Consider the following 17,854-nt stretch of genomic DNA (forward strand, 5'->3'; position numbering starts at 1 on the left):
CTCCAAATGAATAGCAGAAGAAGAGAATGTGGGCATAGGAGAATGACAATACATGAGAATAAAATAATAAGACAGTAAATTAAGAAGAAAATAGGGAATGAAAAAAACGACAACAATAGAGAATAAGTACATTAACATTGGAGAATAAGAAAACAACAAAATAAAAACGCAAGTTAATAAAGAAAGTGAATAAGTACAGAAGCAAATCAAAACATAAGTAAACATGCAAATAAAACATAACGGAATATCATAGGTGAACTATTACACAAGAGAATAAGACCATAAGAAAATGTGTAAATATTCAGGTAAGAACGTAAGAGAATGAAAACTCAAAAAAAGAGAAAAACAACATATCTAAAAACCAATATAAGATATCCGGAATATATGAACATTTTAGCAAAAAAGAACACTAGAGGATAAGAGCATAGGGGAACAAGAACATCAGAGCATAAGCGATTAAGAAAATGAATACTCAAATTCAAGACCAAAATAATATGAATAACACTGACAGATAAAATAATACAATAAGGACATAAGGGTAGAACAGAAAACAGAACATCAGAGAGGAAGAACATAAGAGACTAAAAACACAACAGAATAAGAACATAACATAATGAGATTATAATGGAATACGTACAATAGCGACTTAGAAAATAAGCGTCTCAGTGATTAAGAACAAAAAAAAGAACATGAAGATAAGACAGGATAAACATTAGTGATTAACAAGGTCAGAGCATAAGATCATATGGGAAAAAGAAAATAACACCGACATAGCATTTGCGAACACTAAAATGAGAAGACAGGAGGAAAAAACAACTCAAGACAAGAATAGAAAAAAATACAGGCGTTAGAGCCGACAGAAGACAGTAGGAACATATGAACAGAATAGAATAAAACATAAGAGAACAAAAATACGCAAAGACAAGAACAGACGATCATAAGAGAAAAAGAACATCTCTAAAATATTTCACGAGCAAAGGAAAAGAACATAAGTGATTGGTAAAATACGCCCATAAAATCATCGGAAAGAATGAGGGGAATATAAGAGACAAACAACATAAAAACACAAGAGAATAAGAATAGGAGTGAAAAAGAATATATTACAATGTGAACATAAGTTAAACAGCAAATAAGAAAATAGTTGAATAAGAACACAGGTGCGTGTGACTGTAAGAACAAAAGCGAATTAGAAGACACGAAGACAACAGAACATAAGTGAATATCCGAATACAGATATAAGGGAATGTGAAGGTTAGATGATAAGAACATAGGTGAATTCGAACATACATCAATATGTGAATTAGAACATCAGAGAATAGCATGGTGAGTAAATAAGAACCAAAGTGAATGACGAGTTAAAAACATACGAGAATAAGGGAATAAGTACTTAATCTCATTTATGATCATGAACTTAAATGCATAAGATATAAACATTTTAGGACTGAAGTGAAGAATCATATAAGTGAATAAGAACATAACCAAGCAGAAACATAGAAACATAAGAGAATAAGAACATTGGAGAAGAAGACCGTGAATGACATAATCAGAACATAGAAACATGAATGAATAAGATCATGACAGTTAGGCCGTAAGCAAATAATACAATAAGAGCATAAGGTTAACAGCATGAGAACATGAGAGAATAAAAACAAAACAGAGGAAAGGTATAGCAGTAAGAGAACGAGACAATAAGAACATGAGAACTGAATAGCATAACAATATTAGACAATAACAACCTAACAGAATGAAATATGAAAAAGACAATAATAGAACAGGAGTCCATGAGAATGGAACATAAACCATGATGCACTGATATAAGCGTCTTTGGCGATAAAGAGCAGAGGAAACAACAAAGGCTGAGTCGAAACCAGAAACAATCCCCAACCAGGAGTGTTCTCTCGCAGTCGGGGAGCGCTTCAGTGGTCCAGGACATTCGGCCTTGAATCTTCAGTTGTCCATCCTCCAAGGCTGACTGTGAGCTCGGCAAAAATGCCAAGTGGCCGAGCAGAGGCTGCCAGCCAATGTTGGTACCCATGGGGATGGCGTTAAGCGTAAACTTGGGTTCATGTCACACGACAGGTGACCTCACTATACTAAGATTTCTCTCACAAACATGCACACGAGTGCACGCACATGTGCACGCGTGCACATAAACACATAGGCGCGTGCGTGCACACACACACATAGCCACAGACGTGGACACTCACACAAAATCTCTCTCACACAAAAAGCTTTCCTTCATGCACGCACACATATATCCCCACACTCAAACCCACGCACGTACCCTTTCAATAACATATACTCCATTGCACACATATACACACACGCTCTCATGGACACTCACGTGCCGACATACACACCCATATGCACACACTCACTTTGTCTACCCTGCACTCACACATATATAAAGTCTTTTGTATGATTTTGTACTTGCTGCACAACATTTTATTTCACGAGAAAACTGCATTATTCATTTAAGATTCTGAAAATCCCATTTTAGAAATGCAATCAGTCTGAACGAACATTGAGACACAGACTTTAACCTTACAACTTCAATGCATTATCTGTTCTGCAATGGTTCCTATTTTCAAAACTATGTTTATCATCTAACTTTTTTAAAAAATCTGGGATTTACATTTGAAGGAACTGAAAATAAATGATCATTCCTCATGATAAAAGCCTAAAGCTAATTTTGTTTAATATTTAATTCCATGACCATTCGGTCTTGTTGCTTTAAATTCTGTGTCTTATGATTCTGGTCCACAACCACCTGATGACGAAGCAGCGCTTTGAAAGATACTGCTTCCAGGGAAATCTGTTCCCCTACAAACTGGTGTTGTGTAATTTTAACTTGACCCAATGCGAAAATAATAGAATAAGCACATATAGAAGCCAGCGAATAAGAGAACAAGAACTTTCGAGATTATGAAAAAGAGAATATTAAATGTTGAGAAAAGCGTAAGAACAGAATGCACAATGACCAAATAAGAGATTGAGAACATCAGATAATAAGTGCATCTGGTAATAAGATAATAAGAATATAAGAGCATAAGAAAGCGAGAAGAGAAATGCAAAAGAGGTTAAGAAAAATACGAGAATGAAAATAGAAAAGAATAAACTCTTAATACAATGAGCACTCCCGAGAAAAAGCTCATAGGTGAATGAGAAAATAAGGACATAAAGGAAGTAGAACGTAAGCGAATATGCCAATAATAACATAAGGGTACATGGATTTAAAATAAGAAACACATTCAAGTTTAAAATGTAGGAGGACAATAGCATAGGAGAGTAATAGGATTAGACCTTCAGATAAATGAGACAGAGCATTTATGAATAACAAAATAAATGCAGAAATTAAAATCATAAGAATTAAAGAGAAATCAACATAAGCGAAAAACTACATAAGTGAGGAGGAACAGAATAACATAAGAGAGCATGCTCATAAAATGTGATGGGGATGTGATGGCTTAATTGTGTAATCATTGGACTGTAAATCCAGCGAACCATGACAAAATGTGAAAGTTGATTTCAACAAATATTTGGAATTAAAAATCTAATGACTGCTCTATATCCATTGCCTCTGCTCGAATTAAAAACGCCATCTGTCTCACTAATGCTCTTTAGTGAAGGAACTTGTCAATACTTTACTGGTCTGGCCTACATGTGACTCCATCTCCGTAACAAAGTGGCTGACATTCAGCTACTCGCTGGGCTATTAGGGATGGGCAATAAATGCTGCCTCACCAGCGATGCCCACATCCTCATAAAGAATAAAGAGAAAAATAATAAGACAAAAACAACATAATAGAACAAAGCTTTAAATATAAGGACGAGAGAACAAGATAACAAGAAAATAACTTGAGAAGACCATAAGACGATTTATGATAATGAAAAGAAGAATACAAGGAAAAAGGGTTTTGGAGAAGATTTGTAGCTCGGGGGCTCGTTTTTGTGGTTCTGTTCGCCGAACTGGGAATTTGTGTTGCAGACGTTTCGTCCCCTGTCTAGGTGACATCCTCAGTGCTTGGGAGCCTCCTGTGAAGCGTTTCTGTGATGTCATCAGTATAAGTGCCGGAGGAAACATCACAGAAGCGCTTCACAGGAGGCTCCCAAGCACTGAGGATGCCACCTAGACAGGGGACGAAACGTCTGCAACACAAGTTCCCAGCTCAGTGAACAGAACCACAACAATAAGGAAACAGAACCAAAAAACTTCAGATAAATGAACAAAGGTGATAAAGAATATATGTGAAGCGGCGTATAGAAACAGAAAGTCGTAAGAACATAATATAATAAGAACTTGAAAAACATAATAAAACTTTTAGACTAAAACCTAAGAACGTAAGAGGATCACAACAGAAGATAATAAGAGTACGTGAACAGTGGAAGAAATGAATAAAACACAGAGAATATAAGAGAACAAGAATAGACGAAAATAGGAACATAGGAGAATAAGAGAATTAGAAAACGAGGAATTAACTTCATAAGAATATAAGAGAATCAGCATCTAATAGAACAAGACACAAATAAGAATCTAAGATAAGAAAATAAAAACATAATAGTCTACGAATGTGTGAGATAAAGAGAACAAGGCTCGAAGACACTAACAGAATAAGAGAATGAGAATATTAGGGAATGTGTACATAAGTGAATAAGATAAAAATTATAACTGAGTAAGAACATAAGGGATTGAGAACATGATAACAAAAGGGTTAAGATTGTAATAACAATCAAAGAATATGAACAGAACAGATTAAGAATGGAACATCATGGAAACATAAGAGCATAGGCACAGAAGTGATTCAGAACATAAGAGAATATGGCAGTAAGAGAACAAAAACATAAAAGAATTGCATCCTTAATGAATATGCGATTGAGGACATAAGTGAAAGCAAAGATGATATAATAAGGGCATAAGAGACTAACAAAATAAGACCGTAAGAACAGATGAGAATAAGATAATTAAGACATAAGACGTTTGATGAATATTAAAATGAGAACATAAGATTAGAAAAGAAAAGAACAAGTAAAAAACAACTTAAGTGAATATGACTGACAGATCGCCGGAACAAATTAATATAATAGAATAGCAATAAAAGAGAATAAGAACGTAGAACAAGAAAATAAGAGCTTCAGAGAGTAAAAATAAACATGAATAAAAGAATTCAAGAACAAAATAGTTAGAACACATTGAGCAACAGCATAAGAGAACAAGGCCATAATGGATGAAGATTAATTTGAGAATATAAGAAAGGAAGAACAGGAGAACATATATAAACAAGAAGAGAACAGAGAATAAAACAAACGATAACGACCGGGGGACAGAATAAGTACAAAGAAAATACAATCATAAAACATCATTGAATAAGAACACAAGAGCGTGAGGACAGGAAACAAATGCGAATGAGAACATCAGAACACAAGTGAATCAGAACATAAATATGAATATGCGAATGAGAAGATAAGAAAATGCAAATTGTTGTTAATAGAAACTTAGGAGTTTCAGAACGTTGTGAATGAGACCATAATAGAATTGGAAGGCAAGGTCAAAAGAAGGTAAGCGAATTTAAGCACAAGTGATTAGGTGAACAAGAAGGTAAGGGAATAGGGTGGTAAGATAATACGAACCTGAGATAATAACAACATAAAAACATACGAACAGATGAGAACAAGGGAATAAGAAGGTAGATGTATTTATGGATATGAAAAAAGAACACAGCAGAGTGAAACATAAGATTCACAGAGACAAACAGCACAAGTTAATAAGAACATAATGAGTAAGAACATAGGAACGTAAGTGACGAAGAACACAAGAGAATAAGAACATATTGGATCAGGAAGATAAGAGCATTAAAGAATGAGAACATGAATAAGAAAATTAGAGAACAAAAGAATAAAAACATGAGTAAATAAAAACATAAGAGAATAAGGACATCAGCCAATCATAGACTAAGACAATATGATAAGAAAATAAAAGATTGAAAATAAAGAGCATAAGAGTGCAAGTCTCGGAGAACGAGAGAATAAGAACATGAGAAATAGGTATCACAAGAACATAAGGCAATGATAATCTAAAAAAAAAGACATCAGTAAGTGAATAACGGAATAAGAGTAAATGAGAATACAACATGATCCAATGAGAACATAATGGAATAAAACATAAAGAATATTCGGGAGTAAGAATATAAGATTACACGAGAGTAAGACCAGCCAATGGTAAGTACAGAAGATAATACGATAATAAGAATGTAAGACATTAATATGATCATATCATGAGAGAAAAAGAGAATAAGAATATGAGAACCTAAGAGAATAAATACATTCGATAAGGTTACAATAAGAATATGAGTGAGAAATAACATAAAGGAATGAGACAATAGGAACAAAAGAGAATTAGAACATGCGAACAGAAGAAAATAAAAAGAGCGCAGAATAACAACATAAGATATTCAGGTCATAAGTACATAACAGAATAGAATTGCGAAAGGCATTCTGGCTTAGTGGTGCTCGAAGAGCACAGCAGTTCAGGCAGCATCCAAGGAGCTTCAAAATCGACGTTTCGGGCAAAAGCCCTTCATCAGGAATAAAGGCAGTGAGCCTGAAGCTTGGAGGGATAAGCTCGAGGAGGGTGGGGGTGGGGAAAGCTAGAGGAGGGTGGGGGTGTGGAGAAAGTATCAGAGAGGACAACGGGTGAGTGGGGGAGGGGATGAAGGTGATAGGTCAGGGAGGAGAGGGTGGAGTGGATAGGTGGAAAAGGAGATAGGCAGGTAGGACAATTTCGGACAAGGCATGGGGACAGTGCTGAGCTGGAAGTTTAGAACTCGGGTGAGGTGGGGGAAGGGGAAATGAGGAAACAGTTGAAGTCCATTGATGCCCTGGGATTGAAGTGTTCCGAGGTGGAAGATGAGGCGTTCTTCCTCCAGGCGTCTGGTGGTGAGGGAGCGGCGGTCAAGGAGGCCCAGGACCTCCATGTCCTCGGCAGAGTGGGAGGGGGAGTTGAAATGTTGGGCCACGGGGCGGTGTGGTTGATTGGTGCGGGTGTGCTAGAAATGTTCCCTAAAGCGCTCTGCTAGGAGGCGCCCAGTCTCCCAATTGTAGAGGAGACCGCATCGGGAGCAACGAATACAATAAATGATATTAGTGGATGTGCAAGTAAAACTTTGATGGATGTGGAAGGCTCCTTTAGGGCCTTGGATAGAGGTGAGGGGGGAGGTGTGAGCGCAGGTTTAACAGTTCCTGCGGTGGCAGGGGAATGTGCCAAAATGGGAGGTTGCGTTGTAGGGGTGTGTGGACCTGACCAGGTAGTCACGGAGGGAACGATCTTTGCGGAAGGTGGAAAGGGGTGGGGAGGGAAAAATATCCCTGGTGGTGGGGTCTGTTTGGAGGTGGCTGAAATGTCGGCGGATTATTTGGATTATGTGAAGGTTGGTAGGGTGGAAGATGAGCACCATGGGCGTTCTGTCCTTGTTCTGGTTGGAGGGGTGTGGTCAGAGGGTGGAGGTGCGGGATGTAGACGAGATGCGTTGGAGGGCATCTTTAACCACGTGGGAAGGGAAATTGTGGTCTCTAAAGAAGGAGGCTATCTGGTGTGTTCTGTGGTGGAACTGGTCCTCCTGGGAGCAGATTCGGCGGAGGTGGCGGAGTTGGGAATACGGGATGGCATTTTTGCAAGTGGTAGGGTGGGAAGAGGTGTAATCCAGGGAGCTGTGGGAGTCGGTGGGTTTGTAAAAAAATGTCAGTATCGAGTCGGTCGTCATTAATGGAGATGGAGAGATCCAGGAAGGGGAGGGAGGTGTCAGAGATGGTCCAGGTAAATTTAAGGTCATGGTGGAATGTGTTGGTGAAGTTGATGAATTGCTCAACCTCCTCGTGGGAGCACGAGGTGGCGCCAATGCAGTCATCAATGTCGCGGAGGAAGAGGTGGGGAGTGGTGCCGGTGTAATTACGGGAGATCAACTGCTCTACGTAGCCAACAAAGAGACAGGCATAGTTGGGGTCCCTACGTGTGCCCATGGCTACCCCTTTGGACTGGAGTAAGTGGGAGAATTCAAAGGAGAAATTGTTAAGAGTGAGGACCAGTTCGGCCAAACGAATGAGAGTGTCGGTGGGACGGTACTGTTGGGCACGTCTGGAGAGGAAAAAAACGGAGGACTTGGAGGCTCTGTTCATGGCGGATGGAAGTGTAGAGGGATTGGATATTCATGGTGAAGATGAGGCGTTGGGGGCCGGGGAAACGGAAGTCTTGGTCAAAGGAGAAATTGTTAAGGGTGAGGACCTGTTTGGCCAAACGAATGAGAGTGTCGGTGGAAGGGTACTGGTTTTACCCCATTGCGAAAGGCAGTTCATGTCTGAAACGTTTAGTTCATTTCATTGACGAGGTGACACAAGGAGCAGATCACGATAACGTGATGGATGCTGTACATTTGGACTTTCATACATGTTTTGATACGGTTACTCAAAGCAGGTTAATTACCAAAGGAGGAATGCTTAGGATTGGTTTGTCTCTGGCAGCATGGAATCGATGTTGGCGAAAGGAAATGAAACAGATGATAGTTACAGCTGGTCATTTCTGAAATTGAAGATGAATTGAAAATGGTGTTCCCTTGCAAACTGTATTGGGATCTTGTTTTTCTCTGATTTGGAGTTGCTTATTGATGTCAAAACTTCTACAGTTAAAGATGATACGAAGCCAGTCAGAGTTGTGAATTGTGAGGGCGATGCTGAGACGGACTTTGAAAATTTGTTCAAATGATCAGTTACCTGTCAGATGAAATTTAATGCAGAAATCTTTGAGGTATTACAGTTTGGTGTCAGAAACATATAAAGACAAACTGGGCTCAAAAGTACACTTTTGAGGTTAGTACAGGAGAAGACAGAATAAGGGTTCATTCCACATAATTCTCTGAAGGTGGACAGATAATTTGAAATATTATTTTAGAAGACTTGTGGGATGTTTGAGGTTTTAAACAGGGATCTAGAGGAAAACAATGAGTAAATGATGATGCCACGTCGCTAAAAATCATGTGTGAGTCCATGCTTAGAGCATCGTTTTCAATTATGGCGCCGAGATTAAGCCCTGGAAAGAGTACAAATGAGATTTCGTACAGTCGTACCAGAAAATAATGTGTTTAGATGCAAGGAACAATTGGTATGGGACGATCAAAGCAGCGCTGGACAGTCAGTGGTACTAAATGGTGAGCTCTTTCTGGAGTGGGTGCAGATGATCACATCGTGCCCTTCTGCGCGGCAAAACGCTCTGTTTTTTTTATTATTTACCCTTCCGTTCCTCGACAGTGAGTATGACCCATTGTTTAATAATGCTCATCGAAAAAAGCAAGAGAGATTGTACACTTGTTTATTTCATTATCTTCCGGCCCAACCAATCCATCTGTGCTTCATCGCACTTTTTATTAAGTAATCTTGAAGTGCGTTACAGGAATAGTTCTGCATCTCAGGTACCTTCTATGGAGAAAGAACCAGACTTAACATTCGGGGAGTTCTAGGGGTTGCGAGTTCACAGTGGGATGGGAAGAGTTTAGGGGATGTGTCAGGGGAAAGTTCTTCACAGAGAGGGTGGTGGGTGCCTGGAATGCGTTGCCAGCGGAGGTGGTAGGACAAGAATAATGGCGGCCGGTGAGATGTTACTGGACAGACAAATGAATGGTCAGGGAGCAAAGGGAATAGAGCCGTAGAAAATAGGCGGCAGGTTTCGATAGAGGGTCTGGATCCCCGGAGGCTTGCAGTTTCGAAGAGCCTGTCCCGGTGCTGTACGTTTCTTTGTTCTTTGTCCTTCGGGTGCAATACCCATCTTCAGAGTTGTTTGCAGTTAGGAAAGATATATATGTTAGAGTAAGTGTGGGGCGGGGTGCAGGAGTAAACGATAGGTGGGAATCGACCCAGAGAGTGAGAGTGTGCAGATAATCCTCACAGAATGAATAGTTCCGAAAGGGGATCATTGTGCTCTGACAGCATAATACATTTTTCATAGTTCTGCGTGCAAAAACGAATTCTCGTTATAATATAAGCAGTTCATAAACCCACACAGGATGGCAACAGTACTGGAAACTTTACCACAAACCACAAACAAGTAGAACCACAAACAAGTAGAACAAACCACATAAAATTACAAACATATATTTCCTAGTTGGGTACATGTACGTGTACAGCTTCAGTTATTCAAGGAAAGAGGCGATTTATTGAATCTTAATGAGAACACAATTAAATATCTATACCTTTGACTTTAGTCCTTCTGACAAGAGAAACGACCAAATCATAACTGCAAATAGGTTTACGTGATCATTCTTTTCCGTTTCATTCATGGGTCACATTCAATTCAGAAAAACAAACTTTGGTTAATGATCATGCTTATGACATTTCTCATTGGTTGTTTGTGTCATCTGATCGTTTCTTTTCCTATGTATGTGTATACAAGTGGTTGTGAGAGGGAAATAATGCGGTCCATTTCTTCTGGCTCTGTGTACTCTTATCAGCGCACTAAGATGTATGTGAAGATGGATCATCGAGTCTTATTTCATTACAGTTGTTCTTGACTTCCTTCCGGAAATATTCCTCCACTGAAAGTGCAGGAAAGCTGCATGGTACAACAGAAATTCCTGTACTATGACTGCACTTGTTTAAACAAACCTTTCAAGTTCCATTAACTGCCATTAAAAGCACATCATTCTGAACTTTTGCAAATAGATTTGCTGTTTAGGATGCACTGGAACCTGCCTTATTTAATATTTCACAGGGGCATAGATTGTTTAACTTATACAAGACTTTTTCTTTCAATGCAGCAATATCATAACCCAGAAAGCTATTTGTGGATCTTGCTCGCCAGTTTTGTTCTTATTTCTACGAATATGTACCTGCCTGTTCGTTTTCCTGCACATTTCAATACACCCATCTCTTTGGTACTGTCAATAGGCATGACTTCCATCACTTCTTCTTCCCCATTCCACACTCTCATTTTTTGCCTTCACAGGTTTTTTTTTCCGAATTTCTGCTCATTACCCATCTCACTCTCCGACCTTGCAAGTTGAAATCCCCTCCAACAAATTTTGTACTCTTTGTGATAAGGAGAAGCCCATCTCTTCAGGAGAACATTCTGCTTGTGCATCAATGATCCCAGTGTTTGAGAAATCAGAACTCCTCCACTGTACGTCACCCGTCAAGTCATGCTGATGGGTTTTGCATAAATGGTGAAACTCGTAGCATGCAAAACATTTCTAAGATTTTTGCCACATTACTACTATGGATTCGTTCCTGCATTTCAATCTACACCTAAATCCACGGAACGGTTCTTGCATGTTCTCCACGCTGTCCATCGCCATTTCATTGGTTCCAACATGCACCCCAATGACTGACCGTTTTACTCTAATTTATGCAGTCAGTCTCTTTATGATTCAATCACTTGCACCCGGAGACAGGACATCATAAGGTCCTCACGATGTCGCTGCAAAATTAAACGTAGTTCTTTCTAACGATTGAGTCACACACCATTACTAATCTGCCTTGCAGCCGCTCCGTTTTTTTCCAGCGTATCCTCAACACAACGGTACTGTGGTTTTCTCTCACATCATCACCCAGACTCACTCAAGTTGGTCAACAAATCGGACTCCAAAGTCTAATACATGTGACACAGCACAAAGGATACCTGCATTTCCTGCACCTGCTTTTTCTATTCCCTTGGCGAATGGTCACCGGTTCACGTGCCATCTCTGCACTGCTCCTTGACTGATCATCACGATGTCACGTGTTAACCCTCTGGCTTGACTCTCCCAGAAACCTCTCTCTTTCTTGAATGCTGCACAGTGCGAAACGTTGATTCTCTAAGTCAACCACGTATTATTCAAGAACTGTAACTGTCTGACACTAAATGCAGATCTGACCATCCTGGATATCTTGTTAATCCAAAACCTCATACTTTTTATATAGCCCAAATATCATATGCTTTCCCCGAGTTTCTGCCATCTTTGAAGATCAAGATGATGCAAAATGCTGATGACCTGCTGTCCCTTAAATATGATCAGTCATTCTAAAGACTTCTCTTTCTCTCTCTCTCTCTCTCGTTTCACGGAGGATAGAGGAAGGGAAGGAAACACTATAGTTATCTAATTTTGTTGTTTCACTGTTTTTTGTCGCTGGATCTTTCCAGGTGCCTTTCACAATCATGGTGAGCAAGGCAACCTCTCTCAGAATCCTCAACAATTCTCCTTCAAAATCATTATGAAGTTGGCAAGCGAGGCAGCATTTCACAGAAAGCATCTCATTCATATGATGCCGCTGGCCTGCGTGCCTGGAGGTCAGAAGCAGGAAGAGAGTGGTGAGCTTGTGTGTATTTACAAGAGATCTCCAAGTATTGGGGATGAAATAGATGAGAGCCTTGGCGTGCAGTTCAAGGAAACTCGCTGGGCAATTTGGGTTGTGATATTTTGTAATTTTAATTACGTCAGGGCGGACTGTGCGAAGTGTAAAGTCTGGGACAAAGAAAGTCTTAAATGTGTGCAAAGTGTGTTGTATACGTTTCTGGAAGAGTATATTTCCAGTCGTACCAGACATGGAATTGTCTGGTATCTGGTTCTAGTAAATGTGGCAGGCCATGTGGAGAACAGCAGAATGGCGGAGCATTTGGAAAATAGCAATCAGAATATGACAAATACTGCAAATTGTTTGGAAGTGGGTCGAAATCAGGCTACGTTTAAGATCCTTGGCTGGATCTTAGGCATCTAAACTTTGAACGTGGCGACGCTGATTCGTAATGCATTATGGTTGATAAATCATTGGATGAGATTGGAGAATTTCAATAGAAAGATAAATATGGTGGAACCTAAGTATGTGCATATGAGTAATAATTGTAGGCTACGTAATGATAGAGTAAATAAATCACGATGTTGATGGGAATACAAGGAAGAAAAGGGATATTATACATTTTGCAATGTTAATTGTACGAGAAATTTGGAAGAGATCCGGAAATGCAGGAGAGAGGCCAAGGCTGGACTAACGTGAAAGTGAGCTCTGCAGATGCTGGAGAACAGGCTTGAGAGTGTGGTCCTGGTAAAGCACAAAAGGTCAGGCAGCATTCTCTGAAGTTAACCAGCGAAGTTTAAACAGTTGTTCAGAAGTTGTTTTGGATCCTTGGATTTATCAGTGAGGTAAAATGCTGAAAAGGAAGAAGTGCTGCTACAGCTCTTAAAAAAAATTGTCAGAACCAGGACTCTGGCTCAGTTCCTGGTACCTTACTGAAAGAAGAATATCATAAACCTAAACAGAGAACAAGGGATATTTCCTACAATTATTCCAGAAATGAAAATTTCCTTTGGGAAGGAAGGTTAGAAAGGTTTATTCTGCTTGGAGCAGAGAAATTAAAAGATGACCTTATTGGACAGCTCAATATTACAGACAACATTTACAGTGCAACGACGGACATTCTGTTCCCACAAGATGGTGCATTAGAAACAAAGGAGTAAAAGTATCAATATTGTGAACAAGAGAGCCAGGAGTGAGGTGAAGAGAGACGTCTTTTCTCAAACAGTTATTCGAACTTGGAGTGTGTTGTCCAGGAAAGTGTAAGACAGATTCCATGTGACGTTTCAAAAGAGATTTGGATAGACGTTTGAAAGTGATGACATCAGAGGGCTCCGAAAATCAGCCTGGAGAATAGGCTTCGCCGATTCGCTCTTTCGTGAGCTACTTTATACTCATTGTGTTTCATAGCTTTCCTTTGATCTGCGAAGTTTTATAATTGTATGTTGTTTTAATTTTTATTGTGGTGCATATCTAAACATAATCTCAACATTTTCCAATTGTGAAGGCTGTAAAACGTCTTCTTTTGTACTTTAGTTGCACGTGGAACTGACATGAATCCGTTTGCCGTTTGCATGAAATGACACATCTTTTTGACTCTCTCCATATGACGTAGCAACTGTTCTAGCCCATCGCCTAACCGTTTCGATTACCTGAGATGCTCTATTTCTTACTGCAGAACATTTGACAGATATTGATTATTATTTTCTGAAGGTAAGCAGGACGGGCAATAAAACAACGTGTACAGAATCGTTCAGAATTATTGATAAAAGCACAAAAAACAATAAGGTTGGTTTCATTGGTGACAATTTCCGAACAAATACTTTATCAAGGAGCTGAGGAGACCGTTTCCCATTGTATTTTGAAATATCAACATCATGACGCCTTATTTACATTTGAGGGTACTCACAGATCGAGGTTTTCCGTCACATTCATGGACACAATTTGACCGTTTCGGATCCTTCTGCATAGTCATCAAGAAACTGAATTTGCTAGACTATTGGCTTTGCCTCCTTGAATTTGCTGAGTTTGGACCCATTACATGCTATTTCAAGAGATTGATGAGACACAGAGTCGCTATGCAGGAAATGAAACATGACTAACATTTCTCTCTTCTCACTTTTTCCTGTTTAAACCCAGCAGTGAAAGGACACACCAGCACCTTCTTTATCTCCTCTCGGAACTTGTTCTGGGAAACTGCGTATATAAAGACGTTGTTGCAGGAACTGATCAACTGAAGCATATTAACCATCTCTTGAACGATGTACCGTGGGTCATTAAAATCCAGGCCAGAGAAGTAACCATCACCTGTAACTCGCACGTAGAGAAAATGCCCGAGATAGCTTGCCCACAAGAGGAGGAAGCTGATGGAGATTGTGAAGAGCAAGACTATGGACTTCTTGCGATTGGCCATCTCCATATCCCCACGATTGTCGGCACCACGGAGCCTCCTGCGTGCTCTACTCGCTGCTAAGATGTGCCTTACGGTCAAGTTGTTCAGAAGCAGGATGAGCAAGAATGGTAGAAAAGGTGTTAATGTGTGGTCCAACCATTCATAGACTTGCCAGATTGGCCAAGTATAGAAGGTCACTCGAAAGTCACAAAACCTGCCCACTCCATTCACAGTATACAAAGGTTGATAGATGAAGTAGAAAGGGACGTTCTTGATAGAGCTCAAGGCATAGATTATTCCAATCACCAACGATGCAGTTTTCCCCTTGCAGTATTTGGCCTTCAATCTCTGGCAACAAATGGCTACAAAGCGGTCGAAGGTGAAGGCCACGGTCAACCAGACTGAACCATCCCGGCTGCAACGGACCAGAACTGCACCGAGTCTGCAAGCAAGCGTTGTGGACAGGTAACTGTCGCGAAAGTAAATGCGTCCAATCCGGTTCAGGACAACAGCGGTAATGATGACAATGAAGTCACTCACTGCTATTGCCACCAAGTAATAGGTGATGCACCGGGAAAGTCCACACGGTCCTCGGGAGAGGATTGCAATTGCTATCAAGTTTGCTGTGAGAGGTATAGACAGAGATATGTTATGATGCACATGCCACCAGCTTTTGAATTATCTAATGTCTTGTTCAAGTTTAAGATTTTAGCTTTGTCAAATCCATTGCTAAATTTTCGACATCCAATTCTGGATTATTTACTTTTCAGCACATTGAGTCAATGCAAACTACTCATTCATAAATTCAATGCCTCCACCCCCACCTTTGACAATGAACCAAACTTCACTTCTAGCTATCAAAATAAGCATCAAAGATATGCAAAATATTTGCTTCAACGTTTTGCTGCATACCATGACTCATCCATCCAGCAGCACTATATTTGCTGATGTAAAATATGTCCACATCTAACAGCATTTTGATGGAACTTTCTAACTTGCCAATTAATCTATATCCTCATCACGTAAATCTGTGTCATATATTGTTACTAACTGAGGTTGCAGCTGATCGCTAAATCTGCCATTTCTTGAATTCCTGATACATGTCCAAAAGTGGTGGTGATGTCTTTCATTTCCCAAACCATATATTGTGTGATTTCAAGTCTCAATGGCTCCACCGTTCCATCTTATTTCCAATTATCTGTGTAATGTTATGAAATCAAGCTTTGTGTCCTGTGTTCTATTTTATCCGTATGTCTTTATGGTGACCTTCATTTGTTTAAGGTCTCATGAAAGAATCCTTCGTATTTAAGGCAATCCTCTATGTATCAAGTCATACCCGACGATTTCAAATAGAAATCAAAGATAAGCAACCAACATTCATGATGTCAGTGTCAACCACATCGAACACAAGTAAAATAGACTGACCCATTTGAAAACCCATACAGAAAATACTCCATTGGTAACATTTTGAATGCATAATCGATTTTTAAAAACAAATTGCATTTCCACTCAATTCCTCAACCCTTTCTAAAATTCAATGGTTGAAGATCAAATACTGCAACGACCACGTGCCATGCATGAATAAAGGAAGTCTCATTAAAAATCTCCATTGAGAACGTACTAGACTGCAATATTTGCAGCGGTCCAGAGAGCAAACTTTAGATTGCTATGCAAATAAACTAAATTATATTTGATCTCGCAATCATCAAGTGGAATTATTGCAATACAATAATCACACAACCCCGTCGTAATCCGTCTTTCTGCATTACGACGGGATTGCTTTGTGCAACACTAAAAAGTAAAACGCAATGCTCTGAAAATAATGGATTAATGTTAACAGAGCCCCTGAAATTTTATTTTCTATTTCAACCTTAAACTGTATCATATCATAGAATGCAACCATATAAATTGTCATGTGCTCACATTAACATACAATTGAAAACTTGTCAATACATATAAGAACATGAACTTGATCATGAATAGCAACACTTTCGTAGCTTAAAAAAACAAAGTTTTGTAGTTAACGTTATTTACCAGGGACACCAATAAGTGCGAGAATGGGGTAGCAAATGGCAAAGAATGGGCCGTTCGCTGCACCGTGCATTGTCTTTCAAAAAGTGGAAGTACTCCCGAAGCTTCACACGGTAGCTCTGAGACCCAAACAAATCATTCCGCATTTATTTAGAGTAAACAAGTCCTCAGGGGCAAATAACTGACAACATGTGCATTCAGAATATGTCATTGAACCAGTGTGTTAACTCACCCATGTGTGCCTAACTCTTTTTCACATCAGAAAGATGAATAACCTCAAAGCACGTCTAAGTAAATTTAATGTTGCAAATGCCACAATTGCCACAGACCATGCCTGCATGAATCCATACCTTAGAATCGTTTATGTTAAATGCTGATACGTGGCCCTATCACTATTTTTTGTTTCTTCTCATCTTTGCGATATTCCCAATGAATGCACCTTGATAGGTATTCGTTTACAGTCGTATTTGGTTCCTCATCAGGTGTTCGAGTGTTTTATATGATCATGTTGCCCAGTGTCATTATTGACTGAAAATCCGCAGGATTTATTCGAGTTGACTTCTGGCTAATTTGGAATGGGCGATAACTTCTGTCATAATAACCAAAACACACCTCCCAGAAATGACGAGGAAAGAAAATTCGAACTATTGTTCCTGCTTTATCAGATCTTTCACAGCGAATATTTATCGTTTATCATATTCTTTAACACAACAAGGAGACATTCGTTATAGATCCTTCAACTCTGCCTTCATTTATATTCTTATGTGGAAATATTCAGTTGGCAAACAATGCTATGAAGTATCAGTTAAATACGTAAATAATTATGAGTGCCTGACATTGCTTGCCAGTGACTGCTGCCGATGGATGTGTCAGTTGCAGAGAGAAAGTACCTGGAATCTAAACCGGGAGAGTTTGATGGATCATCAGACCCATCAAAAGCAAAAGATTCATGAAGGTATTTACTTTCTTGATAGAATCTGAAAGCTCTTACTTGATTATTTACCAGATGTGAAGCTGGATTATCCAGGTTCGACATTCTCTACAAGAAATGACATCAGAGCTAGTCTGAAATACGATAGAGAGTCTGGTGTTGGTTTGCATGAGGGAGGGACCAGGACGCCACTA

General features: G+C 39.5%; 1 protein-coding gene across 1 annotated transcript; it reads right to left on the reverse strand.

Annotated features, from left to right (window-relative positions):
* Positions 1 to 14,404: 14,404 nt before the first annotated feature.
* On the reverse strand, positions 14,405 to 16,965 carry LOC140459813 (probable G-protein coupled receptor 139). The gene is made up of 2 exons (XM_072554346.1): positions 16,962 to 16,965; positions 14,405 to 15,321 (listed from the first exon to the last, which is right to left on the reverse strand). The coding sequence occupies exons 1-2, from the start codon at positions 16,963 to 16,965 to the stop codon at positions 14,405 to 14,407; spliced, it is 921 nt and encodes a 306-aa protein (XP_072410447.1).
* Between the last annotated feature and the right edge of the window lie 889 nt (positions 16,966 to 17,854).

The sequence above is a fragment of the Chiloscyllium punctatum genome, chromosome 35 (assembly GCF_047496795.1).
Source record: "Chiloscyllium punctatum isolate Juve2018m chromosome 35, sChiPun1.3, whole genome shotgun sequence".
Classification (NCBI taxonomy): domain Eukaryota; kingdom Metazoa; phylum Chordata; class Chondrichthyes; order Orectolobiformes; family Hemiscylliidae; genus Chiloscyllium; species Chiloscyllium punctatum.